The following is a 26,741-nucleotide window of genomic DNA, read 5'->3' on the forward strand; positions in this document are numbered from 1 at the left end:
CGGAGGGGGAAGCGCTGCGCCCGCTCCTCCCCGCCGAGGCACCGCGCGTACTGCCCGCCCTCAAAGAGCCCTTCAACTCTCACCATTTTTTTTTCCTTTTTTTTTTTTTTTAAATAGATATCTCTCTGAAATACGTTTTTTTGTTTTTTTTTGTTTGTTTTTTAACGTGTGTCTGGACACAAAATAAAGCTTTGGATTTACATGGAAGCTCCTTTCCATGCCACAGAGCCACTTTCCATCCCCGCCCCACGCTTCCTAGCGACTGCCTTTCCAAGAAAAGGTCCTTGGCTACCGAGGGATCCTCAGGGGAGCCCTACTTACGATGGGAAGATTGGAAACATAATATATATATATATTTCTTTTTTTTTTCTTTTTTTTAAAAAAAAAAAAAAGGGAGAGAAACATCTTTAAAGAGAAAAAAATCGGAGGAAAAGTACTAACTAGATTTTGTGACATTTTGTTTTGTTTTTTTTTGTTTTTTTTTTTTGGTTTTAGGAGAGTCCTTGCGTGTTACCCTCCGCCGACCCTCCTGCTACATTCAATCTCGACGCTTCATTATTAGAACTATCTTCAAAGTGCTGCTCTTGGCCGTTTCTCTGCACGGTGTCCTCTGACTCTTGGCTCTCCGCGGCGGGCGGAAAGCTTCCGTCTTCGGGGTTCCCCGTGGGGGTGGGCAGGCCCCCCGCCTCCCTCACCCGGGGTTTGCGACCCCTCCGGGATGGGATGCCGTTGCAACCATCTTTTTTAAGGTGCCTGTGCAAGTGGTCGGACCGGACGAAAGTCTTGAAACAGCTGTCACACTGGTAGGGTCGCAGGCCGGTGTGAACGCGCATGTGGTTCTTCAAGTCGTAGTTGTGAGCAAAAGCGGCTCCGCACTGCTGGCACAAGTACGGTTTCTCCCCTGTGTGTTTCCTCATGTGAACCTTCAGCTTGTCCTGCCTGCGTGGGAGAGAAAGGACAGGGGGAGGGGGGGGGGACGGGACGTCAGCGAGGGGCCGGCGGGGCCCCCCCCCACCCCGGGGCCAGGGCCGCCACGCGCTGCCGCGCCGCCGCCGCGTGGCTCCGGCTTTCGCCGCCGTCCTGGCGCCCCGAGCGGCTCGGCTGCAGGAGGAGCGGTCGCTCTCCCGGCCGGCCCCGAACGCCCTTTCCGCCAAAGGTGGGCGCGTGCCGGCGGCTGGCTCCGGCCCTTCCGCTCGGACTCGCTACGGGGAGGAGGAGGAGGAGGAGGCACGGCGCTGAGGCTGAAGGCAGGCCGCCGGGTCGGGCCCGGCGGTCCTCCCGCTGCGGCCCCGGCGGGCTAACGGCCGGCGGACGGGTTACCGGGAGCCGCGCGGCTCGTTGCAAAGAGCAAAAAAAAAAAAAACCACTTTTTCAACCCCCTCCCCGAGCAAAACCCGCCGTCGCCCGACGCGTTGGCCGGCCGGCGAGGAAGGAGCGTTACAAAACCCGCTGCTGCAGCTAAGGCCACGCGAGCCGGTGGAGGGCAGCTTCAGCAGCCGGGCCGCGTGCCAAAGAGGCCACGTGAGCCGGAGTTTCTTGCTTCTTTCCTGGAGAAAAATCGGACGCGAAGCACGGTGCGGGGCAGCGCAGGCGAGCGGGCGGCTAGCGGCGCCGGGAAGGGCTCGAGCGTCACGAAAGCGAGCCTCCGCCGCCGCGGTGCCACCGCTGAGCCGCCTCCGACGGGCAAAGAAAAACCAACCCGCTCCGCTCTCAAGCACCCAGCAGCCACCCGCGACGCGGCCGGCAGCGGGAACAGCGGCCGCCGACGTTCCTGCTCCGCTAGAAATCCGCTCGGGCCGCCGCCGAGGCCAGAAGTTTTCCCGACGCCTCGGCTTAGAGCAGGGAGGTCGCGTCCGGCGCTCGCGTTAAGGCACATCTCCGAAGGGGCTGGAAAGCTGGGCCTGGTTTAAAGCAAGCTGTGCAGCAGGTAGCAGCAGATTAAAGCAGGTGTTTTTTCACGTTTGCTTGGCTAAAGACCCTTTCTTCCCTTCTTTCGGGAGTTTCGAAGCGCGCCGTCACCGCTCCTCCTCGGGTGAACCAGGAGGAACCAGGAAGCGAAAGGGACCCAAAAAAGGAAAAAAAAAAAAAAAAAAGGAAAAAGAAATCGGTGCAAAGCTGCCGGAAGGGCTTTCCGCGCGCCTGCCGGGGCGAGGGGGCGGAAAGGGAAGCACCCGGCGCAAAAAGGCCGGGCCCGCGGAGGAAAACACGCAGCGTTAGGAAAGCAGGAGGGGCAGGAGCGGGGCCGCAGGCGAGGCGGATCCTGCACCCCCTCCGGCACGTAAGCAGGGCTTTCCCCCTTGCTGGGCCTCGGGCGCCCTTCAGCCCTCTTCCTCCTCTTCCTCGTGTCTCTAGACCCAAGAGCTCCTTCAGCGCAGGCAGCGCATCGCTCTAAGCGGCCCCCCCGGCCCAAACGGGGCTCTCGCAGGCCTAACTTTCCGGAGCCGACTGCGATACAGAGAGGTACGGCTGACGCAGCGAGGCAACTTCTTTTTAATGAACCCGCTTTCACCGGACGACACCTCTCCAAGGACAAAAGCAGCGAGTAAACACAACGGAATAACAAAACCGTAGGCAAAACGGAAGAGCCGAGGGCAGGTTTCCATCCCGTCTTTGCTTTCGGAGCGGGAGAAGCGGCAAACGGCAGCTCGCGGCGCCCGATGAACAGCCCGGAGCGCAGCCGGCGAGGCCGGGGCCGCTTGAGCGGGCGTTAACACGGCCCGGTTCCCCGCAGCGGCCGCGGCAAACCAGCAAAGCGGGAGCCGGAAGCCAGCGGCGATTTGGGGTCCGTCGCCTCCAGGGAGATGATTTTTTCCCCCCTCCCCGACGCGGCTCTCCCGAGGTCAGCGGACGGCTGTCGTTAAAAAAGCAGGCCGAGCGGCAGGTCTTCGGCGGGCAGGCGCGAGATGGGGCACGCAGCTACAGGGCAGCCGGGCCGGCGCGACGGGGGACGAAGCAAGAGGCAGTTTGGACCGTCCCCGTCTGGGCTTTTTTTTTTTTTTTTTTTTTGTGACCAAATACAGGCTTCTAGGAGGGCGATTTTGGCCTGGAAATAACACGGCCTCGGCCTATTATGAAACGGCCTTGTTTATAACTTCAGGCTGGGAGAAGGACAAAGTTTCCAGCCTGTTCTCTGCATTTAAACCAAAAAAAAAAAAAAAAAGAGAGAGAAAAAAGAAAAACCCTCGCCCTTTCTGCGAGCCTGGAGGGAGCAGGCACCGGGTGGCAGGCGGAAATCCAGGGAGAGCGCAGCGGGAGGGAGACACCAAAAAGTGATGAGGTGGCACTGCCTCGCTGAACTCCTCCTCCTCCTCCTCTTCCCCCCCCCCCCCCCCCCAAAAAAACCCACCCCGGCTAAGCAAGACGAGCGACGCTTGCCGCGACCCTCCACCTCCCACCCACCTCGCTCGCCACCCGCGACGCCAGGCCAGGGGAGCTCGCGGGGCGCCCGCGGCGGGCCAGGCCAGGGCTTCTGGCGCGACCGAGCGCCGCGGCCCCAGCAGGTGCGGCCGGGGCCTCCGCGGGGCCGGACGCGCGCCGAGTACAGGCGGCCCAAAGGGGCCCCCACTCCCGCGCGCGCCTGCCCGCCGGGGCCAAGATCCGGCATCGGGCAAGGGAGGTGGCGCCGGGGCCGCGGTGCCAGCGCGAGGCCCGGCGCGGCGAGCAGGGCGCAGGAGGAGCGGTGGAGAGCTGGCACGCCGCCCCCGGCATTATCTGCATTCCTCAGCTATCGAACGTGGGTCTCTCTCGCTGCCGCCCGCCTGGGTGCGGCCTCGCGCCGCGTCTGCGCGCGCCTTCCCGTGCAAACGGGCCTGCCCTCGGCGGCGGCCCCGGCCCCGAGCGGGCAGGACAGCGACACGGCAGCCTCGGCGGCGCGAGGCCCGATCCCGCCGCTGCCCTCGAGTTTCGAGCCGGCGGAGCAGCCCGGCCCGTCGTCTTCGACTCCCACCTTCGACAGGTCGGAAAGCGCTCGGCCGCCCGCGGGCGCCGACGGCGAGCTGCTTCTCGCGGCTCCCGAGCCCGGCAGAGCCTGTCCTCGGCAACCACCTCTCCCCTCTCCTCCTGCCCACGGCCTGAACCCGTTGACTTCGCGCTGGAGCCGCTTTTCCCGTTTCCACGGGGCCGCCCGCGATCCTGCCTCCCCCAGCCCCCCCTCCAGGAAGCAGCTCCCTGGAAGGGCTGGCCTGCCCTGGAAGCGGAGCAGTCAGCACTTGCGAGGCTGGGAATATTTAAGCATGCAGAAAGCAGGCGGAGCGGGCTAGGCAATTTGGCTCCTTTGTCAGCCAGCCCACACAATCTCTTGGCAGGGCAAGGACGGACCTGGGTGGAACCCCCGCCTTCAGCCTTGCACTGTAATCACAGGCACGAAGACTAGAAAGAGGAGGACGCGTTGTAACGCTTGGACTGAAGTGAACCAGAGGAGTCCAAACAATATCCCCTTTCTCTGGCATTCCCATGGCAGAGGGAAGAGGAACCCTGATTAGAAACAGGGCCGAGGCAAACGCCCCCGGGGATTTGTACCAAGTTGCTGGATTTGTGCATTTTCTTAAGAGCTGGGGTGGGAGCACAAACACACGCGAGCTCAGGAGGCACCATCCCGATCTCGTCCTCTCGGCGCGATGGCAGCAGCTGAGCTCGCGACGGTTCGCTGAGAGAGGACATCAGCAGTGCAGAGTTCGGCCTGTTCCTAACCACCTGGCAAGACTACTAGCCACGGACGTTTCAATCATCAGATGGAGCCACTTCTAAACTGCTTTCCAACCCTTGCCTCAATCCCAGGCTCCATGGCCAAAACCAAGCACTTGAGCCACGATAAAAATACAAAGGCCTGTGCCTCCGCTTCACCGACCACGTTACTTGGTCTCTGCAGAAGCCTCGGTCTGGCCAAGTTTCCAGGAGAGGTCAGTAAATCAGGACACCTGGAAAGCGGAGGTTTCCAAAGCCAGGAGGAACTGGGTATTAAGAGAGGCCCCTTAAGACATCTCAAGAAAGATGCAGACACCCAAATTGCTCGTCTCTTTGGAAAATCCTGGCCTTTATATCCCACTCGCCTGTTAAGATGGAAATCAGTCACTGCAGGTGAGTTAAAATTGCACCAGATCAGCCCCGTGCCAATCCCCCAGCAAAAGCAGAGAGCCAGTTTTGTGCAACGCCCCCTTCTCCTCCCCTGTCACAGCAGTCGCCAGCGCGGCCCGCTCCCACCCGCTCCTTACCTGGTGAATCGGACTTTGCAGATGTTGCACTCGTAGGGCTTCTCACCGGTGTGGGTGCGGATGTGACGCGGCAGCTTGCCGGCCCCCTGGATCACCTTCTCGCAGATGGGGCACTTTTGGAATGCTTTCGCCCTGATCTTCTTCTCGACCTTCTGGGACCAGGACGGATACACGTCGCTCTCGTTCGAACTGCCGAAGTATTTCAAGTAATAATCCATGACCCCGTCGTCGTCCTTTCGGTCGTCCTCCCCGAGCTGTTGTCTCCCCACGGAATTGATCATTTGCTGCAGCAGGGCACTAGCAGCCAAGCCATCCACCTCCCTCGCATCAGCGTCCTCCGTCTCACCTCCAGCAGGAGCAAAGCTGGGCGAGTCGCCGGCTTCCTGCTGGTCCAGAGGACCCCCTGGAGCTGCCTCCTCTTCTCCTGGTGTCTGCCGGCCACGGCTGCTGTAATGTCCGTTCTGAGAAGGTGAAAATAAGGACCCAGGGGCCTCCTCCTCTTCTCTGTCCAACCACATGGCTGGGTTGCTGTCGGGATCACAGTCATTCACCTTTGGTCTTTCGTTTAGGGGGGCTTGCGAGTAGAAGTCCATGTCATTGCAGTCCGGCTCCTCCTCTTCCTCTTGGCCTCGGAAGTTCAGTCTCTGAAGGTCTCTCAACTCTTGGTTGGTCCACGGAAAGCTGCCTTGGTGGCCATTGACGGGGTTGCTCTGGAAGAACTCCAGGTACTCTTTTGCTCTGAGATGGTTCCTTTGATCAATTTGATCTACTGTATCCATCTGGTCATTTTTGGCCAGAATCTTCCTGTCCAGGAGATCCGTGCAAACATCCCTTACCGCCGGGATCTCCAGCAGTTTGGCGGCATTGAGGATGTCATTGACGTTTGAAGTGCTGACGGTAAGGGTCGCGGTGTAAGCGAACTCCAGCAGAGCCGACAAGGCGTCCGCACTAACAAAGTCTATCTCATACACGTTTTGCTGGTCCACCACTAACCCTGAGGTGAAGAGCTTCTTGAAGTACTGGCTGCACGCTGCCAGGACGGAGCGGTGGGTGGGGAACTCCTGGCCTTCCACCAAGATGACCACGTCACACAACAGCCCATTGTTTCTCTGCTCATTCAGGCTGCTAAGGATGTCGCTGCTGTGATCGGGGAACGGGATCCCTATGGGGCCGTCCACGCCACCCGCCATCTTTGACGCAAAAGGCTACGGAGAGGAGAGAGAAAACGCAATGAGTCACCCAGGCCTTTACTGTTTGGAGACATTTGCATCACACAGAAGCTCCCAACACAGAGCTTAAAACTGCCCACTGGCCCCTAGCAGGTGCTTGTTTGCCAGCACCCGCCTGCTCTCTACTGAGCGCTACGTGGCAGGACACATGCCTTCTGCCCTGAACATCTCCAAAGCAGTCAAGTCTGCTGTCCTGCTGGGAATTTAAGACATGCCCACGCCGGCAGATGAGGACAGAGCCATGCTCACCTTCACTCCTGGAAGGAGGAGGAAGAGGAGGAACACAGCCCAGGTACTCTCAAGCTAGAGTCTGGAAGAACAGCTGAATTGGCACAGATCGGGGCCAGAGCTAGCAAGCCTTGGCAAGGACCGGTGCCGGGTTAACACAGCCAGACGGCATCCGGACCAAGCCAGCAAGCGTGCTTGGCATTATGCTCTGTTGGCTTGAACTTTGCTAGCAGACCCCAGCCCACTTCTTGGTGCAACCACACCTAGAGCGTTTTGCAATCCCACCATCTCTACCGGGAAGATCCCCTGCTCATCCAGTCTAGCTTGGGACAGCAAAGCTCCTGACGCAATCACACAATCACAGGGAACACTGTTCTCGCCGGTCATCCCCGGAGTCCCAGGGCACAGAGCACAGACACCATCAACGAGAGGCCGGCAGGGTGCTGGTACTGCCCTCGGAGAGGGCACAGCAGCAAGCCCAGCGCTCGAGGGCATCAGTGTGCTAGAAGAGGGAAACAGAGACCACCCCAGCCTGCTGCTAAAGACACCGTATAAAGAGCTAAAAGCTCAGACACTCGGAGGCTCTGTAGTCCCCCATAAATGGGGCCTGTCTAGCAGAGCTGGAAAGAGACAGTCGTTAGTCTTGTGTTAGGGAGGCGCGGAGAGAAGAGTTCACTATGGAAGCTGCTGGACACTAACAGTCGCTGTAGTTTTCAACATATAACAACTCTCAGCATTTCGGGTTCCCAGTGCCGTACCCATAAGCCCGTTCCACCAGCAGCCTCGGGTTCGGTGTTTCCCTCCCCAGCGTCCTACCCGCAGTTGCCCTCGCTGGGTCCTTCCAGAGGGGGCTCTTCCCACACCAGAACCAAGGCGCATTGTCCCCCAAACCACCAGCAGGCCCGGGGGGCGGCGAGGGCTGCCGCTGCCGGGATCCCGACCCGTCGCCAGGGCCCTGTGCTGCCGGGCCACCCCAGCCCTCCACCGAGGCACCAGCTGCACCTTCCCCAGAGACCTCGGCGGTGGCAGGGGAGGAAGCGAGAGCAGCGACTCGGCTGCTCCTGAAAGTTTCCCGAAGCGCTGGCAGCACGCCTGGCACCACCCGAAGGCCCAGCCCTTGCCCCCCACGTGCCAATCCCATCAACGCTGTTCACCAAAAAGCAGCAGCTCCTTCCAACACTGACGGTTTGTTTGGGGGGAAAAAAAAAATAATAATAATAGACTCACTGCTGATGCGCTAGCACAGCGAAACGGAGCCACTCGACTTTAAATACATCCTCTCTTCAAAGGCTAAAACACCCAAAGCAAACCAAACAGCCAGGTGCTCGCGCGCGTCCGTGCGGCGGGGACGCCCTTTCGGCAGCAAGCTGCCAGCTCCGGGGCCAGGGGACGAGATGCAACACCAGAGCAAAACGCAAGTGGTAGCAAAACCTGCCCAGCTTCCCAGCGCTCCGCAGATCCCTGACCAAGTCCCTCAACTGCTCTCGCTGCAGCTTTCTGATCTCTAAAACAGGAACGATGTTTCCCTCCTCTCTGTCTCGAGCAGCAAAGCCCTGAACTCCTTGGGGCAGAGATCCTCTCTCCTCGGGGCCGTAATCAATATATTTGGCCCAAAAGCAGCGCCGGCAGCATCGGGGCTAACACAAACAGCAAAGGCGGCGGCTCGCCAGACGCCGTAACGCGAATCTAAGTATCAAAGTCCCCAGTTTATAGATGGGGAAACCGAGGCACCGAGGTGGGAAGCGGCCTGCCCCGTGCAATGGTGGCGTGAGTCAGGAGCACGTCCAGAGCAGCAGTAATTACACAGGAAGCAATTCAGAGCGCTACTTTACAGCATCGGCGGCTAGCAACCAGCTGCGGTACCTACGGTTGCAAAACAACATTCATTTCCCGGCTCACACTCCCCCGTTTTAGGCTTGTTAGGAGCCCTCTCTCAGTAGTTCTCCGCAAACCTCTTAGTTTTTAAAAGCTTTTTTAAAATCCAAGGGAAAAGGCATTTCTACATCTTATTTCACAAAAGGAAAACAAGACAAGAGGAAAAGATCGCAGCACTTTTCCCCTGCCCCCATTCAAACACCCCTTGGAGCGGAGCACCCGGCCGGGCTCGGAGGGAGGGCGAAGTGACATCCTGCTAGAGGAATCGGCAATGGGAAAATAGGCGGTTCGGAGTCTATTTTAATAGAGACCATGAAGCGCCAAACCAAAGCAAAACTCTCAATATGAAACAGCAGGAATGCATAAATCAGCCTTAAATGCTCCAGAGACTCGTCATACGAACGGCACATGGGGGTCAGGGTGGGAGGGAAGCACCAGAAGAGCGGGGATGAACTCCCGGCAAAGCCGGTGGAAACGCTTCCGCTGATCCCAACCACCCAACGCCGAGCGCAGCCGAAGGCTTTCCCTCCACCCCAACGCGGTCCGGGCGCCAGCTCCGAAACGCCAGCGCGACAGCAGGCTTTGAACTCCAAGCTGTATTTCATGGGTTTGTTTTTTTTTTTGTTTTTTTTTTTTTTTTAAAAGAGCTCCTTGTTTGGGAGGAAAAGACTGTTTTAAAACTAGCCCTGCTCCAAGCTCTGACATGGGCTCCATGGGCGACCTTGGGCACGTCACCTCTATCTTCAGAGGGTATAAGTGCTCCTTCCTGACCTCACGGGGTTTTGCTTCTTAAGCAGCCGAGTCCCGCTTGCAAACGTTTTGGCTACAGCAGAGACGGCCTCTACCAGCTCGGCATCGCTCGCCCCATTCCCATCAGGGCAAACCCTACCGTCCTCGGCCATCACGGCACGGGCAACACGGCACACTGCTCCCAAAAGCGAGATAGCTACCTCTGCCCACCCTACGTTCAACGTTAGGACCTTTTTTCCCCCCCCCTCCAGATTAGATGCTTTAGGGAGCTTTTCCCCCCTCCCCACTCTCTAAAGGGAATTTGAGCTGCGCGAAGCGTTTCGAAGCTTCAGGCAATAATCTCTTGGGCAGCCAAGCTCCATCACCCACGCAACCAGGCTTTGTCGGCCGTGCTGCCCAGCTCCAGGGGCGGCCGGGGGCCCGGGGAGCAAGTCGGGCCGCGTCGGCGCGAGTTAACCCCCGCGCGCCCGAGCTGGGGGCCGGGACAACCAGCGGGGACAGCGCGGGAACGGCCGCAGGGTCACGAGACGGCCGGGGGTCGGCGGGGGAAGTCGTACGGCTCCGCGACTCGTTCTCCGCGCGCAACGTGCCTTCTGCGTTCAGATTTACGGCGGCCCAGACCGGCGAGGGGGCCGAGTCGGCTACGCTCGCCGCGGAGCCGCCCCGAGCGTCCCAGGAACGGCCTCCGGCACCGGGACGCTCAACCCCCAGCCAAAGGCCACCAGGCTGCTTCCCCGCGCACGAGCGCCGGGCTCTTTTAAGCCGAAATCACACGCTGTTCCCTTTTCAGGGGTCTGAATAGCCAGATTATTAAGGCTCAGGACCCGAGGGCTCGGCAGCTTAGTAACAAGATAGGAGGCCTTTCACCTTCGCAGCTTCGAAAAAGCTGCTGGCGGCAGGAGCAGACGCGAGGTGTAACGGCACGTCGGCGGGTTGCATGAAATACGCCCGGAAAGGAGCTCCTGACGGACAGGTGACAAGTGACAAAAGCCGTCGGCACTGCTGCCAGTTAGTCCCCTTGCTGGCAAGAATAAGGTCTGAACGGGCCACCAAGGGGGAACTTCAACTACTGACCTAAATTTCCCAGGCAGCTCTTTTCTCTCTCTGCGCACCCCAACCGCCTAAAAAGCGTTATGCACTCGTTGCCCTAGACTGCGCGTCTCGGCGCCGCTGCAAAGATGCCACATTTCACCCCAAAGTGGCTGCGTTTCAGAAGCGAGGAACTCGCCCTCGCATATAACTTGCGGCAGTTGAAGGGACCCCCGTCAACTTGAAATACGGTCCGCTGGAAAGAGCCGGCTCGCAATAGCCCAAGAGCTCTCAAATCAACCCCACAAGCAGGGAAGCAAACCAAGCACTGGTCTGCTCTTTATTCAAAGGAATGAAAAAAAAAAAAAACCAAACTGGCATAATAAAACACACGTCCCTAACTAGTCGGCTAACTCCGTTTTATCAATGCAAAGCCTATTCTGCATTTCCAAAATACCAATCTAACTGAGCTTCATCCCGCTACCACCAGGTTCCCAGGTCCGTCCGACGCAGCCTGATTCTACAAAGGGAACAGCGTCACTTTTTCCTGTATAAGAAACGCTGTCGAATACACAGACAAGCAACAAAACCCTCCTCGAGCCAACAGTCCCGGCTGTTCCAGGACAGACAGGTTCATACGGAGGCCGATTTTAACGGGATGCCACCCCACAACGTGAAAAGGCCGCTTCGTTTTCTTAAGCTCAAGTTATCGACTCGCTCCTAGCAGACAAACTGCAGAAGACAGCTAAGAAAAAAAACTTTTCCACTGAGGGAAAAAAAACCCCAAAGCCCCTGACTCAGCGCTTGAACCCGATTCTGATTGATTGCCATTGAATCCGCTTCTTACGGCAGCTCCGCAGTTTGACATTTACATTCAAATGAGACGGCCACATTGAGATGGGATCGCAACCAAAACCGCTGACAAAACACCGCTTAATTACTAGTTTTCCATATACCCTCGGTGTTCCCCCCCCCCCTTTCACTTCTTTGCAGTTCTGTAAAACTTCGCCGGGGGAACAAAGGAACCGGAGCAGCTCAAGAGGGCTCTGAAATACGCAGGTAGCGGGTGTAAGAGCAGAAGTCACAGCTGGTTAGGCAGCAAGAGCAAATGTTTTCAACGTGCTCCTCATCCGGAAAAATCCCAAATCACTTCACAAAGACAGAGCTCTCCCTCTCCCGCGGAGGTGCCACCCACTCCAACAATACAGACGAGGAGTTTTTAACGTTACGCACCCGCTCTGGGCAGAAAGGGAGAATTATCGTCACCTTATCCACCGCGCAGGAGGCGAAATGGCTTTAGGGCACCGCCACCGCTCCAATCCGCGGCGCGAGGTTTCCCGGGAACGAGCGCGTTTTGGGTCAGAAGGCACGCGGCGGTTGGCCTCCCGCGCCTCCGCGCGCCCAAAGGACGGCGATTGCAAGTTGCTACGTCCAATTTCGCAAAGGAAACGCGGATGTTATAATCTCAGAGCAGACTTTGCAGCGCTGCGTGCTGCAAAAGAATTATTAAAATAATGCTGCTATATTAAAAAAAAAAAAAAAAAGGCAGTGGTTTGCTGCCCAAGGCCCAAACATTATCCTATCCCTCACTCACCACCAACTGGAGAAATGGGCATTTTTTCCCTATGAATAGCTCACCCCAATTATAGGTCACACAATGCAAGGGCCTTGTCTCTTCAGTTTATATTTAGGGAGCAATCATCCCAGTTCCCCCCTTCCTTCTTCCAGCTGCACGGACACGTCCGCAAGCCCGCATCCCTCGAGATAAAAGCACAGCTCTGGGGCCGCGCGGAGCGCGAGCCATCTCTGCCGACACCGAGCTCTGCAACATCACACGGACAAGCCCGAGCAGGCTCCCTCGGCCCAGGATCCACCCTAAACTATGCAGAGGCCTCGGGAAAGGCAGCTAGCACGCAGCAGCATCGAGCCCAAAGGTGGGAAGATGGTAGGCAGGAGGAAACGAAGGAGGGTGTTTCGCCTGCTTGGGAGAAGTCGCTATTTCAGCTACTCCATGGTGCTATTAAAATTCAACTGCTCCCTAGAAGGAATGCGCTGTCGGCAGTTTAGTGCCAAACTATCCGAATTATGTGGACCTGCAAAACAGATGCAAGTTCTTGAGACGAAGACCCTCCACATCAACGGGAACAAACGGCATGCTTTCAAAAAACAAATAAAAGCACAGTGGGTTTGGTTTTGTTTTGTTTTTTTTTTAATACCCACTGTTTTGGTAACGCAGCGGGAAGAAATCTTTCACGCTGAAGAGGTAATTGAGTTGTCTATGGCAAAAAGAGCGAGTTCAGCTTTCTGAGCTCTTAACTGGATATCGCATCTGGGGTAAAACAAAGAAGGATACGCATGACACGACCACGATCACACAGCTATTGAGGGAAGAGATCAGAGCAGAACCAGCCTCCTGCAAATATCTGCGGCCTCTTCACGGACAAAACGGCCCTGTGTTCTGCAAACGGGCGTCCCCTCCAGCCCCCCCAAGCCCCCTTCTGAAGGGTCCGCCTCTGGGAAGCCTCGTACTCCCTCGTGCCTCGGCCACAGCTCTCAAAGCAGGCCCTCAGCTACCCGCAGCTCCGGTTGTTGGATTCACGTGAATGCTCGTCTAAGGAAGGAGCCTGACCACCGTCAGGCGGATCCAGCGAGCTCCTGAGGAGGTTCGGGATCGCACCGCCAGCCCCAGCCGCCGCACCATAAGGCGGTAACGTTCCCCAACCACCAGTCCTCGAAAGGAGGCTCGGTGGTTTTCCATCCTTTCAAAGACCCGAACGCGGCAGAGCTTCCTGCGCAGCGCGCTTCAGAGTTTCAGGCTTAACGCGGCCTAAGGCTGCAACAGCGGAGAGGCCCACACGGTCTCCGATAAGGCAGCCAGAGCTCCTGAGTTACGGCAAGCAACAGCCCTTCCTTTCAACCCGACTCGACGAAATTGCGCCTGTGTCAGGTAAGCAAAACAGCCGGGACTTTTCTTGCCACTGCCAGGTCTGACCTGCCAGGGAAGTTTGCCTCTCCCAACTGTCTAGAGAAATGTGCCTGGGCAGCGCAGGAAGCTCCAGCGCAGTCGATCCTCGTTCCACGACTGCTTCACACGCAACCGCTACCCAAGGTAAAAGGAAATCCTCCCCAACACCTACGGATACATCAGCTGCCAATCCCTCCGCACAGATCAGCAAAGCCTCCCTCACCTTAGAGGAGCCTTTTCTTCCAAAGCACTTTACAAGCCATACATTGGCACGGCGGAAACACCTTACGCGTCACAGGAACGCAGCGGTCTCGGGAGCGGGATGCACAACGATTTAGCCGCCCAGAGGTTCGGACAGGAAGGGGGAGCGGAAGGAAAGGAGAATCCCACATCCTGTTAATGCTGCCAAGGGAACTTTGGGAGGAAGAACATATGATAATTGCTCCAATTGAAGTTTGGACGGAGCACTGGAACTGAACGCCCCTTGGTCCCTCAATGAGCATCGTGGGAACTTTAATGACCACAAGTAATAAAGAACCTTGATTTTACTTCATATGAAAGAAAATTACCTCGCAACAGCAGAGCACCAGGAGCAACGAGCAGTGCCAAGAGTCGGCTTTGCCACAAGCGCTCTCCTCTCCACGGGCTGCCCAAAAGGGGCAGCTCTGCAGAGCCGGTGGGACAAGGACAACCCTCCCTCCGACTCCAGTCGGCCATTTCCTAGCTCAGGAACGGCTGCATCCTGTGCTCATTCAGAGCAGTCTGCGTAGGTCTGATATATTTGGCAGAGAGCATCTAAATCGGTCTGGAAGAGCTGTATCTAAGACTCGGGATAAAGAAGTCCCAAACCCACAGCGCACATTACGCCAGCGTTTCAGCTCAGATATTAAAACCGGTAGGCAGATGCCAGAGCTACCAAAAAAACCACCACCAGAAACCCCCAGCACGAGGCTAACGCTGAGCATCACCTAGTCGCTCCGTTAGCTCGGTAAATTATGGCAGCTGACTGAAGGTATCCCAAGAGACTGATTTAAAATTTACACCCCAGCCTGAACCCTTTTAGCATTCAAAATTTTCCCCTCCCGGCCCCTAGCACCGTGTCGGCAGTGGAAGGAACCGAAGGGCAACTTCACAAAGACACAAAGGCCTGTTTGCGTGAAGCACCTGTCCGTACTGCCGCGGTAGCGCAGCGCAATGATCAGGGCAAGAGGGATTGGAGCCGGGCTCCTGAATCCTGCCGGTAGCTCCAGGTTGCAGAACAAGCCGCGGAAGGGACGGCGCGAGCACGATGAAGCAGGGAGATGATTACGCTCGGTCGGAGCCGGTATCAGCGGTTCGGTTAGGAGTCAACGAGATGTTAGAGGTCTGCAATTCCTCATCGTGCTAGAGGAGATTATTAGGGACAGGGCTACAGAGCCCACCAGGAAGAAAAAGGCTTGTCACTCTTCTTTGCTTTCTGAAACCGTTCAGGTTGAAATGCTTTTCACACGATGGCCAGGAAGAGAAAGGACCAACTGGAGGAGGTTTTTTTTCAGGTGTACGGACAAGGAAAGGACTCACACCTATAAGGTTAAACGCCAAAGCCGGAGCGTGGCTGGCCAAGTCCTACTCCAATCAGCTAACCAACTCTTCAGCAATGCCATCCCCGCTGCTCCTCAGTTGCTCTTTGCCTTCCCCACTTAGACTCAGGACAGGGACCCAAACCCAGACCCTCAATGCAACTGTAATACAAACAACATTACTAAAGAAGAGAATTAAAATGAAACAGTCTTGAGCACAGGGAAAGTCACTAGCGACAGCTCCCTGCACAGGGCCCACTCCAACATACTCCAAATGCTTTGGTGGGAGTTAGTGCTCTGCACCTCTCAGGATAAGGCCTATGCTTTTAGATAACCCTAATGGAGTTCATTGCGTGGAAAAGAGAAACAGTACAGCTCTTTTTCTAAAGATGCTAGGGGCTAACTTTTACCACCATGGAAACAAACAAGGGATGACCAAACTTCATGCTCTGCAACACTGCAAATCTTTACTCATGTCTATAAATGGGAAGGGATTTCCTTCCAGGGCACAACACAGACTCGCAAAGTGTAAGGGGAAGTTCAGTTTCCGTTGCAGCATCAACTACTGGCAAAAATCAGAAGCAGAATCAGACCTTAATAGACGCCAGTGGTCTGCTCCTGCGTGCCAAATCACATGGCAAGGCAGCACTGTTTGTCCTCTACCAAACCTGCTAAGGCACATCAAACAGAGCCGGCCACCACGCAGCAAAACACAAAGCCTACCCAACCCGCGAACTCTAGAGAAACGGGCCTGCACCAAATCAACGCACAGCCATCTTCACCACTGACAGTAACAACTAGGACACATTAAAACTTCTCTTATGTTGCAAGGTTAGCCTTAACTGGTTACTCCACCCAGACCTCCTTGCCAATTTTCTCCTTTGTCATCAGAGACCATATTTAATCCAGTAGGAATGTGCCTTGATTCAAGACTGTGTATTAACAGATTCAAGGCCTGTATGTGCATTGAGCCTCCACGCGCATGTGGATTTACTTTTGTACTAAAACCTCTCTGTCACCCACACCGCTGCGTGGCCACGGGCTTTCCCAGCAGAGGTTCTCAGATATGGGATGCACAGTCCTGAGCCAAGCTGGTGCGGTCTCCAGGCTGGGACTGTCACCTGACAGCAGGGCTCTGCACCGACAGCCACGGAGTAATCCAAACGTCCTCACCCTGGGAAGAGATGAGCCAACACCTACCACTGAGGCTGACGATCGCCCGGTCAACCTGGGGTCCCGCTGGAGACCTGGCTTTGCTCCGACCGCGGAGCGGGGACACTTCAGCGAAGCTGCAGTTACCTCGGGCTTACGAATTACTCCCAGGCCTCCCTCTTCCCTTCGGCTCTTTGAGCTACGCAGCCCACCTACACCACCTGCAGCCTCGGGAAAATTTCGGTGCGCGGTTTATGGGGTCGGCAAGGGCAGCCACCCTCGCGTTAATGGAAAGCGCTTGTTTTGCTGCTGAATCAAACTCTTCCAAAGCCAAGCCCCAATGTGCCCACATGCCTGTTGCTGCAGCCCTCTAACAGCTTCTCTCCCACATAGCTCTGCTGTTGCCATATAGCAACAGATCAGCTCCCTGCAAAACCACAGCAGGGTTTTCGAGAGATCCTGCAGAATACCAAACTCGCCGTATTCAGCCCCTAGTTCTCCTAAATGCTTTTGAAAGCCTCAGAAGTTACACGCGAAGGGAAAAAAACAAAACATGAAACTACGTTCGTTTCGATCCTGCTTTAAAGAACTACTCTTTGCTTTGGAAGCTCAGCGTATCCGGAAGAGGAAGACTTCTTTTTAAAACCTGAAAGTTTCATAAAACCTAGAGGCAAGCAAGTTCTATGAAGAAACAAGCTGCCAGTATCTCAAAAAAAGCAACATAATGCCCCTTTGCCAAATGAAGCAACCGAAAACTCAACACTAAAAACCGAAACAGCCTCCAGCATTAACCCACTACTCAGCAAAACATAAACAAAGGAGTCACCCGGCAGGCCACCGCAGAGGGACGCCAGCCCATTTTGAAGAGGAAAAGCCAGGCAGTGCGTTCCAGTCACTCAAAAACAGACGAAAACGAGAGCCTCTGTGGGTCACGTTTTCACTCCCTCCCCTTCAAAGGCAAGGCATGAACACAGACCAGCAAGAGGCCAAATCTTGCCCTCCCTACTCGGGCAAGGACACTTCCTTTCCCCACCCCGCGTCACCACCAGCCTTTTCTCTGAGGAAGGCCTACAGGATCGGCACCTTAAGGCTAGGCACCCTCCCCCTAGATCCACTCAGATTTCCATCTCATAAACCAATAAAACACTAAGAATTACTCCAATCCCAACGCCTCCTCCCCATGTCATACCCTTTCCAGGGCTCCTCCCGGCTCCGCTGCACCTCCCAACGCCCCATGTGCGCCCAGCTCTCCAGAGCTGCTCCGACACCTGGCTCCCCCCAGCCCCGAAGTCAAACCTGGACCCTCTTCAATACTGTAGCAATTTTACAGATTCCCCTGTAATTTCACAGTCCCAGCACCCTCCGCCCCACCAAAACCCTTCCTCCAACAAGCATGACATTTCCTGTCCTGCTCCCCCCTTGCCTTCAGCATTTTGATGACTGCGGTCTAGCATTAGCGTAATTGCCTCAAATGGCACCTTGAAGACCAGCAATCTTTTCCACACCGGGAAGGAGGGGGGGGAAAAAAAAAGAAACGAAAAAAAAAAAAAAAGAAGATTGGAGTTTACTGACAAAGCAGAGCATACCAGGCAGGGCAGTCACTTATGTAATTCCTAGTTTGTGGATAAACAGATAGCTCTTGTCTTGCTGTTCCCGACTCCGCACTACAAGTAAAAGTGAATCCCAAGAGTAAGTGTGCCATACAATTCATTCCTGGGAACGCTGTCCTGCCATGACATTTTTTTCCCTTCCCTCCTCGGCGCACAACCTGATAGCATGGGTACGAAGGGAGGGAGCGCTGAACCGGTACTGTGCGTGCTCTGCCTGTCGAGGCAGGAGGCTCCAGTAAGCGGAGAGCGGCGACCTGTAGCTACAAGTCTACACGAGACACTCGCCCAGCTCCACGACGGGTAGGCACTCAAACAAACAAACCAAAAAATTAAAAAAAAAAAAAAGCAATCTATTTATTGGTTTCCAGTTTGTCAGTGGGAAATAAGTAGGTGCACGAATCAGGAAGGAAATGAAACACCCCACAACAGAAAGCACAAAGTTTAAGCGCAGTCAAACGAGAGGGAGTTTAAAGGGGCTGTTTGGGGGGCATCATCTGCTGGGAAAACCAGGGCACCAGTCCTTCCTGAGGAGGAGGGAGGATTTCATGCGGTTTCAGATGGGCATTACAGAACAGCAGGGGTGGAAAGCAGAACGAAAACAGTCCTGAAGGTGCTAAACATTCACAGGCAAGGAAACCACCCACCAGGCGCCAGAGCGGTGCCTTTCAATCTGGGTCCCTGCACCCTGGCGGGTGGCAGGGAGAACAAGGGGGATCTGCGGGCGACTTCTAAGCCATCGGTGAAAAGTATTCGAGAAAGCGAGGCTGTTGTCAGGGAGATTACACTCGTGACGCTCAGACAGGACTGTGCACCCGTACACGTTTTTAAAGGGGTCTGCAAAAGCAAAGGCGGCTGAAAGCCGCTGTGCCAGGGGATCTGCAGTTCATCTCACCAACGTGGCCTTGGCTCCCACCTGCAGCCACTGGGCAGCTCACACCAGTTTCCAGTTTCTCACACCTTGTCACATTAAGAGAGGACACTGATCCCTATAGTTTCCTTCCACGCACAGCCAGGGCCACCGCCTGGTATCTCGGAGGAAGATTTACAAGTCTCCGAACACAGCAGGGCCCTTAGAGGAAGAGTCGGAGGGTCGCTTTGGAGCCTGCTACAACCCAAGGCAGAGGAGAGACGTAGCTCCGTTCGCATAGCGAAAAAAAAAAGCGTGCCCCGGCTTCGCTCCAGGAGCCAGCAGTGACGCCAAGGTGGCACGGAAACCGAAACTGTGCATAGAGGGAAGGTGATATGGCCAGGGAGGCTGACGAGAAACAATCGTCCCTGGATACTCGTGGAGGATCCCAGTGCTTGTCTGACCTCATTTACTCCCACTCTGACGTCCTACTGGAGCTCCTCCAGGGTTAGCAGGACGCTCCAGGCGCAGGTACCGAGGACGGACACACCGCTGACTGCCTCGGCCCGCGCCAACCAGAAGGGAGCACCAAACACAAAAATGTGCCAGTTTGGATCAAAGGGTCATGGGACTTGGTACAAATGCTTCTCTTCATCCTAGATACTGATTTCTCTCTCCCGTTCTCTGGATTTTGCTCATCAAAAGGCTTTTAATTACAGATTGAAGCTAGCCTCTTCAAAGCTGAGGTTAAGGCTGCTTGAGAATGTAGTTAAGAGCAACTGTTTATTGCTCTGACCAAGGGAGATAACAAGTAGGAGTCTAATTGTTTGTCACAGAAGTCTTCTCTTTCAATAAACGCAACATCCTGAGACTGGGAAAAAACCCTCAAGTGTCAGTTTTAATCAAGATTAAACCACAACTCTCAAGCATTTCAGCTCTGTCTCAAGCGCGGACATGGAATTTCATGGACACCTATGGCGGGGAACTTGATTTTACAGATTCAAAACCTGGCTCAGACAGCACTTTATTCACTAAACGAGGTTTTGAGGAAGCCGGGCAGTTCAACCAAAGTATCACAGCATCTTGATGTAAGCGCAACGTTCTTAACTCCTTTACGTCCCTTGCTGAAACCCAGTTTCCCACGCCTGGGAAACAACTGTAATTTTCAATCCTACTTCGGGAGTCATGAAACACAAGTGAACCCACTGCATTCACTGCACCAAATGAATTCCGCGCAGCAGTGGCTCGCCAGCACCTCTACAAAGCAAACCTTCTCGTTAAGCATATGATAGGGCTAAAGATCATCAGACTAGTACCACAATATGCAACAAGGTGCATCGGGGAGCAAAAAAATTAAAAAAAAAAAAAAGAAAAATTAAAGGTGTAAGAGAAGAGTTGCAGATCAGGAGAAAATGAAGAACTACTTTTATTCACCACCAAATTTATTAAGAACTCTTGCCTTGCAAAACCCTCCCCCGAGTTACTAACGCAATTAAGGCTTGGTGGAAAAATCCCACCGTCTCATCCGTGTTTGGGTTGTGCCTCTTCACTCCCTCTTTCCCCAGGACAAGCCTAAACAGGGGCTAGAATGAATATTAAACAAGAGCGGCTCCTCTCTAATAAAGTGCCTTTTTTTAAGTTGCTTAAAGACAACATCTCCAGCAAACCATGAGAATTCTTAAGCCAGCCTGTCTCTTCCTGATCAGCCCTCAGAGGTGCCCATATGCTGCAATTTTCAACCAGAACCAGCAGAAACATTCAGGAACAGAACAAGATTTCCCTTTTTAAAAAAAACAACAACAAGACTTCAAAAAATCACGGGATGACCTCTTAGCTCTGCAGCTATGCTGCACGCAACTTCAACCCTGGTTAGATTGTAAATTCTTCCAGGCAGAGACCTTCTCTACAGATGCCCATAAAGTACTTTTTATATAAGCAACGCTCTCAATAGCCAAGACCATTAACAACACAGGGATCGTGGCTAATCTTGAACGCAGACCAGCAGCAAACTCCTACCAAGGGGCCATTATAAGCAGAGAGAAACTCTTGCTCTCTGGCCTCCTACAGCTCGGCAAGTAACAGGACCTCCAGGGAGAGGCCAGGAGGCTTGCTAAGAATATCAGATAGCAAAAGGAGATATAAGCAGTCGTATCGATCACCGGCATGACGTGACCATAACTGGTAGTTTAAACATATCAACTCAGGGATTTAAGAGTTCTGGTAACAGGAAGTCCCCGTATGCTGGGAGTCCTGCGCTACGTGCGGGTCCAATACGTTAGTCAACCTTCTCCACGCTACTGAAACAACACGAGCCTCTTCCTCCAGTTAGCTGCCAGCTCGCCTCCAGTTTCAAACTATGGTCACCACAACAATTTGCTCACGACACTATATCTCCTGCGATCAGCCTTCACAAACGCAGCACTCCTGGAGAAGCTCGCAGTAACCTTCAGCTCTATCTCCGGGGCTCGGCAAGGGAGCTTTGGATACTGACTCAAGGCCTGGAGCACAGGCTCGATGCACGACCCACCACCTCAAACCTCGAAGAATTCATCGAGATCAGCGGGACAGAGGAGACAGGGAAGCGTCAAAACGCTGGACAAGGAGCCAGGTGTGCCCCTGCGCTCTCGGCAAAGGCGAGCTGCCCCTTCGGTTGTCGGCTGGGTCTCCACGTGCCAGCCTCCGCCGCCACTTGCCTGCCTGTGCCGCCGCGCAGGTCCAGCGGCCAGGGAGAGAGGCTTATCCTACACGGCTCTTCCATGGCTCCTCTCTAGGCAGAGCCGAGCTGACGGCCTTCAAGGCCCAACAAGCGCGGGTGGATTATCGCTGGAAACTGCCGCTTGCTTTCTGATCGCCCTCTACCCCTGCGCACCGCAGGGCGTGTGTTGGGGGGGGGGGAGGAAGAAGAGGAAGGAGTGGAAAAACCCCACAAAACAAAACTCGGCGACGACACCCGGCGAGCAGGAGCCGGCCTCCCCCCACCACCACCGGCCTCCGCGCCCGGCAGCAGGGGAGCCCGGCCGGCAACCAAACCCGCAGCAGCCACCTCGGGGTGGGGGACGGAAACCCCCCGGGAAAGGGGCCCACGGAACAGGGGGGGGGGGGGGGGGACGAGAAAGCCGCCTGCCCAGCCCAGCCCGCCGCCGCCCCCGGGCCCGCTCCCCGCCGCGCCGCGGCCTGGCAGGACGCAGGCCCCGGGGGACCCCACCCAGCGGCCGGGCCCCCCCGCCCGGGGTCGGCCCAGCCCCGCGGCCCCCCCCCGCGCTGGGGCCCACAGGGAGCCTTGGCCGGGCGCCACGACCCCACCCCTTCCCCCGGGCGGGCCGCCACCAATGGAGGCCGAAAGGAGGAGGGGGGGGGGAAGAGGAGGAGGGCGGGGAGGGGCCGGGGGGGGGGCGCGCGCGGAGGCGAGGCGAGGCCCCGGCCCCGCGGCCGCCACCCGCGCCCTCCCCCGAGTAGGCCGCGCCGAAGCCTCGGCCTCGCCTGGCCGCGCTGCCCGCCGCCCCGCCTCAGCCCCCGGGCAGCGGCGCCCCCGGGCCGGGGGGAGGAGGGGGGGGCCGCAGGGAAGGCGGAAGCGCGAGCGCGCGGGGGGAGGAGGAGGAGGAGGGGGGGGGGCCGTGCGGTGGAGCCGGCCGCGCAAGGCGCCCGCAGGCCGCCCGCCCGCCCGGCGCCCCCCCCCCTCCTCCCCGCCGCGCTTGTCCTCGTCCACCCCCCCCACACCCCGCGCGCCGCCCGCCATTGGGCCAGGCGGCGGCGGGCGGGCGCGCGGGGCGGAGGGCGCGCCCCGATTGGCCCCGCCCGCTGCCCATCAACACGCCTCCCGGCGGCGGCGGCCGCGGGGCGGCGCGGGAGCCGTAGTCCGCGCCCCCGTTGCACCTGCAGGGCGACGCGCGGCGGCTGGACTACGACTCCCAGGAGCCCCCGCGCCGCGCGCCCCCCCCTCCCTCCCCGCAGGGCCCTTCCTCCCCCTCCCCGCTCTGAGAGCCCCCCCAGCGCGGCCCGGCCAAGTACAACGTATGCAGGCGGGGGGGGGGGGGGGGAAGAGGAGGAGGAGGGGGGGCTGGGGGGGGGAGGGCAGCGGCCGCGGGCTCCGCCGCGCCCCCCCCCCCGGACTCACCCCCCCCCAGGACTCCCCCCCCTCACGCTGTGCCCCCCCCCCGCCTCAGCGATCACGGCCTCCCACCGGGGGGGGGGTGTCTACCGCCCCCCCCAGGCCTTCACCCCCCCCCACTCCGCACTGCCCCCCCCCCCGCCCCAAGGGACCCCCCCAACATACACCAACCCCAGCCCCCCCCCCCCCCCACCCCGCGGCGCGGGCCGTACCCGGGCGGGGGCCGAGCGGGCCGAGGCGAGCGGGCCGTGCCGTGCCGAGCCGTGCCGGGCCGGGCCGGGCCGAGCCGTGCCGTGCGGGCGGAGCAGGCTCTGGCCGCCCCGCGGGAACTGCTCGCCGAGGCCCGTATGCGGCTCCTTCCTGCTCCGGCCGGGGCCGCCCCGCTCTTAAAGGGGCCGCACCGCCGCCTCGCCCCCCCCCCTCCCTTCCCCCCCCCCCTTTCCACCTCTCTCCGCGCGCGCGCGCGCGCCACCCCTGCGCCGAGCGCGTCCGGGCTCAGCGCTCACCGCGGGGACGTCGGGCGGCGGGATGCCCCCTCCTCAACGCGCTCACTTCCCCCCCCCCCCCGCCCCACACACACACACACCCGCCACGGCCCATGTGGCCAGGAGGGGGGCTCCGGCCCTGCCTGCTTGCGCTGGGTGCCCCCCCTTCCCCGTCACCCCCCTCCACGCGTCACCTCCGCGCCCCTGGGTCACGTCCCCCCCCCGCCCCTTCCCCGTCACCCCCCTCCACGCGTCACCTCCGCGCCCCTGGGTCACGTCCCCCCCCGTCCCTTCCCCGTCACCCCCCTCCACGCGTCACCTCCGCGCCCCTGGGTCACGTCCCCCCCCCGCCCCTTCCCCGTCACCCCCCTCCACGCGTCACCTCCGCGCCCCTGGGTCACGTCCCCCCCCGCCCCTTCCCCGTCACCCCCCTCCACGCGTCACCTCTGCGCCCCTGGGTCGCGTCCCCCCTCCCCGCTTTCCCCGTCACCCCTCCGTGCCCACCGCGCCCCACCTTTGCCCGCCCCGTCCCCCCTCACCCCGTGCCACCCCGGGAAGGGGAAAGGAAGGGCTGGGTTTGCCCAAGGTCGCCGGCAGCCCGGAGCCCGCCCAGCCGGGGCCAGGGGAGAGGGAAGAGGACGAACCTACCTGCAGGAAACACCGCCTCGCAGACCTGCCCCAGCCCGGGGAATAAGGCAGGTGGCTCCCCCGCGGCTCCCACGGCCCCCAGTCGTCGTCCCCCTCGCCCCAAGGGACCGGAGCTATGGATCCCTTCGAGTTGCCCACCCAGATGCCCACCATTACACTCCAGAGTGAACAGCTCCCTCTGGCCCCTTTTCTGCAGGCTGCTGGGTTTAGGCACAGGAAACACCCATGTCACGAGACACCCGGCCCAGGCGAAATTTAAGGGGAGAATTTGTCTAAAAAACAGTTAAAGGGAGGAGGAGAGGAGGAAAAAAAAAAGAAAAAGAAAAGCTTTGATCAAACACGGCTGAGCCTGGTCGGGTCCTACAGCGGGAGCCCGGCGGGGTCGGGAGGCCGTGGCGGGGATGGGGGCTGAGCCCCTGCCCCGTCTGCCGCAGCCCCGGGGAGACCCCCGCCGCGGCGGTGCCGCACCCCAGCCTCAGCCCCCCGCCGATTTTACCGTTTCACCCCCAAACCAGCACGGGGATTTCACCGTTTCTCCCCTTTGTCATGACGCTCGACTCCTCGCGGGGGGACGTGAGGCCTCCGCCCCCGCGCCCCGCCGGGCCCTGCGGCCTCACGCGCGCTCACGCCGTCCGGCACCGGCCCGCCGAGAGCCCTGGGAATTCCCAGGAGGCTTTTAAAGACATTCAGTGTCGTCAGTCCCATTTTGCAGATGGGGAAACTGAGGCAGCGAAGGGAGGACAAACAGGCTGCGAGCCGAGCTGCGGCGCGGGGGGGGGGCCCTGTGCGCGCGGGGGGAAGGAAGCGCTGGGGCTGCGGTGGCAGTGGGTGCCCCAAAGGTGCCTCCGGGGGTGATGCCTGGGAGAGGCGGGGGGGGGGGCAGCACCTCGGGGGGCCCCCGGCACCCCCCGCCACGCGCTCGCCCGCTCGCTTTCGCTTTCCACCGCCGCTTGCCCCTGCGCTGACGTGGGCCCCCGGCGAGCGCCCGAAACACCCCCCCGCGCCCGACAGACGAGGCCCTGGGGCGGCCCCAGCCGGAAAGCCGCTTCCCAGCCCTCCCCGCGGCCCCAAAACGGCCCCAGAGCCTTCGTGAGACAGATACGGAGCTCATCCGGCCCTGGCCCCGTGGCGGCCAAACCCCTTCGCGCACCCCCTGATGCCGCCGCATCTCCCACGGGGGCGATTGAAAAGAAAAAGAAAAAAAAAAAGTGTGCGGTTCCCACATGTGAAATGAGTTTGTTCCAGTCTCTGCCAGGCAGCCCCGATCCCCATGGCTGGGGACACTTACTTGTCTGCACGGCCAGCGATGTGGGGCTCCCCCCGGCCCCCGCAGGACGCTCTCGGATGCCGGCAGCCCCTTCCAGCGCTGCCCGTCCGCGTCGCGGACCACGGCCATCACCCTGCACCCTGGAGCTGGACCCGCAGCCACGGAGGGGACTTCTTGCACGGGGCCGGCGCCAGCAAGCGAGCGGAGACGGGCGTCAAACGCCGCTTCCCCACCGTCCCTGCCGCCAAAGGTTTGCAAAACAAAAATTATTTTTGATGTATTTAAATTTGGACCCCCCCCCGAAGACCCCCGAGAAGCCCCTCCAATTCCTTCCAGCGACCTACCCCGAGTATTTAAGAGCCGTCGCCCAGGAGGAGGCAGAGCCCGCGCGCCGCGACTCCCAGGGTTCGGGGCAACGCGCCTTCGTCGGCCGCCGCGTCCCTCGCCGCCGAGGCGGGAGCCGCACGCGGTAATTCAATTAGCTCCTGCTTCCGCTGGAGGCGGACGACGGACGCCGCCGCAAAAGCCCTCGGCTCGTCCCGCCGGGAGCCTCGCCGGGAACCGTCCCGGAGGCTCCAGCCTTCGCCCCCTGCCCGGCACATCGCCGGGGTTCGTTTGCGCCCCGAAGCACCTGCGTTACGTTTCAGGTTTCGGTTCAGCAAGGGTTAAGCCCGCTTACGATAGAAACGAGGAGAGCAAAGGCCTGAAAATGTAAAGTGCCGTTTATTTATTTATTTATTTATTTTTCTCCATGATGAAAATATCGAGTTAAAAAAAATTGCACCAACAAAACACTCTTATAATACACTTCTCTCCTCCTCCAAAACCCAAGCGCCAAAGCAAAACAAACCGAAAACATCCTAAAGCTTTTTAATCGTCCAACTCCCTACCTTTTACTTAAACAAGAGGCAAAAATAGAACAACGGCCGCCGCGGAGCCTCCCGAATCCCACGCGACCGACCCAGCCCAGCCGCCCGCGACCCATCGCGCCGCCGGCTCGGCTCGCCCGACGCTTCGGAGCGGGACGTTCATCCCGACTCCCCGGCGCGCGAGGAGCGCTCCGGCAGGAGAAAACGGGCTTCGGGGCAGAGACCGAGCCCGCAAACGCCGCCGTGCGTTCGACGTCTCCAACCTGTATGGGCCGTCGCAGGCAACGACTTTGCTCGGGCTGTTAAACCCTACCTGCTTTCCTCCTCCTCCTCCGGGATTACAGGCTGCCGGAGCAGGTGGACGCTGCCTCCGTTTCTACTTTCCTGCCCGCGGACGCCAGCGCGCGGTCCCCTTCGCCCCGGCCGGCGGGCGGAAAGGGCCGCGGAGCCCCCCGGCCGGCGGCCCCGTCGCACCGGCTCTCCGGGACCTGCGAAAGGAAAACCCTTTATCATCCGCATCAACGCGGGTAACGCCGGAGTTCAACCGAAGGTTTTGCAAACCGTAGGAGCATCGGCGCTGCAGGCACCGGCGCAGGTTGAGAAAATAAGCACGATCCACTCGGATTTTGGCTTTTTTCTGTCCCCCCTCCCGCCCCGTTTTGTTGTCGAAACGGGCAGAGCATCCGGACGCTGCCTCCCCTCGCTCGCGCCAGGCTCCGGCTCGACGCGCGGTTTCCAACCCGCCGGGGCGAAAACCCGTTCGAAAGCAGCAGCGACCCGAAAAAAAAAAAGAAAAGAGGGAAAAACGCAACAAAAAGCGGCGAGCTTCGCAAATCCTCTCTCCGATCGCCCCTTCACCCCCGCGGCTCGGGGATTTCGCTGGCCGGGGGCCGTGACGCGACGCCGCAGC

At 58.5% G+C, this 26,741-nt stretch overlaps 1 protein-coding gene across 6 annotated transcripts; it reads right to left on the reverse strand.

The window, feature by feature from the left end:
- Positions 1 to 355: 355 nt before the first annotated feature.
- ZBTB7A (zinc finger and BTB domain containing 7A) lies at positions 356 to 25,665 on the reverse strand. Of its 6 annotated transcripts, none has more exons than XM_068920292.1 (5): positions 25,307 to 25,665; positions 24,984 to 25,200; positions 23,846 to 23,967; positions 5,211 to 6,415; positions 356 to 939 (listed from the first exon to the last, which is right to left on the reverse strand). In XM_068920292.1, the coding sequence occupies exons 3-5, from the start codon at positions 23,846 to 23,848 to the stop codon at positions 492 to 494; spliced, it is 1,656 nt and encodes a 551-aa protein (XP_068776393.1). In that variant the 5' UTR covers positions 23,849 to 23,967; positions 24,984 to 25,200; positions 25,307 to 25,665; the 3' UTR covers positions 356 to 491. The 6 variants fall into 6 exon arrangements, with proteins under 6 accessions (XP_068776393.1, XP_068776392.1, XP_068776397.1 ...); XM_068920291.1 differs by having other exon boundaries at positions 23,696 to 23,967; positions 25,307 to 25,619; XM_068920296.1 differs by lacking the exons at positions 23,846 to 23,967; positions 24,984 to 25,200; positions 25,307 to 25,665 and adding an exon at positions 24,192 to 24,255.
- Between the last annotated feature and the right edge of the window lie 1,076 nt (positions 25,666 to 26,741).

The sequence above is a fragment of the Struthio camelus genome, chromosome 26 (assembly GCF_040807025.1).
Source record: "Struthio camelus isolate bStrCam1 chromosome 26, bStrCam1.hap1, whole genome shotgun sequence".
Taxonomy (NCBI): Eukaryota; Metazoa; Chordata; class Aves; order Struthioniformes; family Struthionidae; genus Struthio; species Struthio camelus.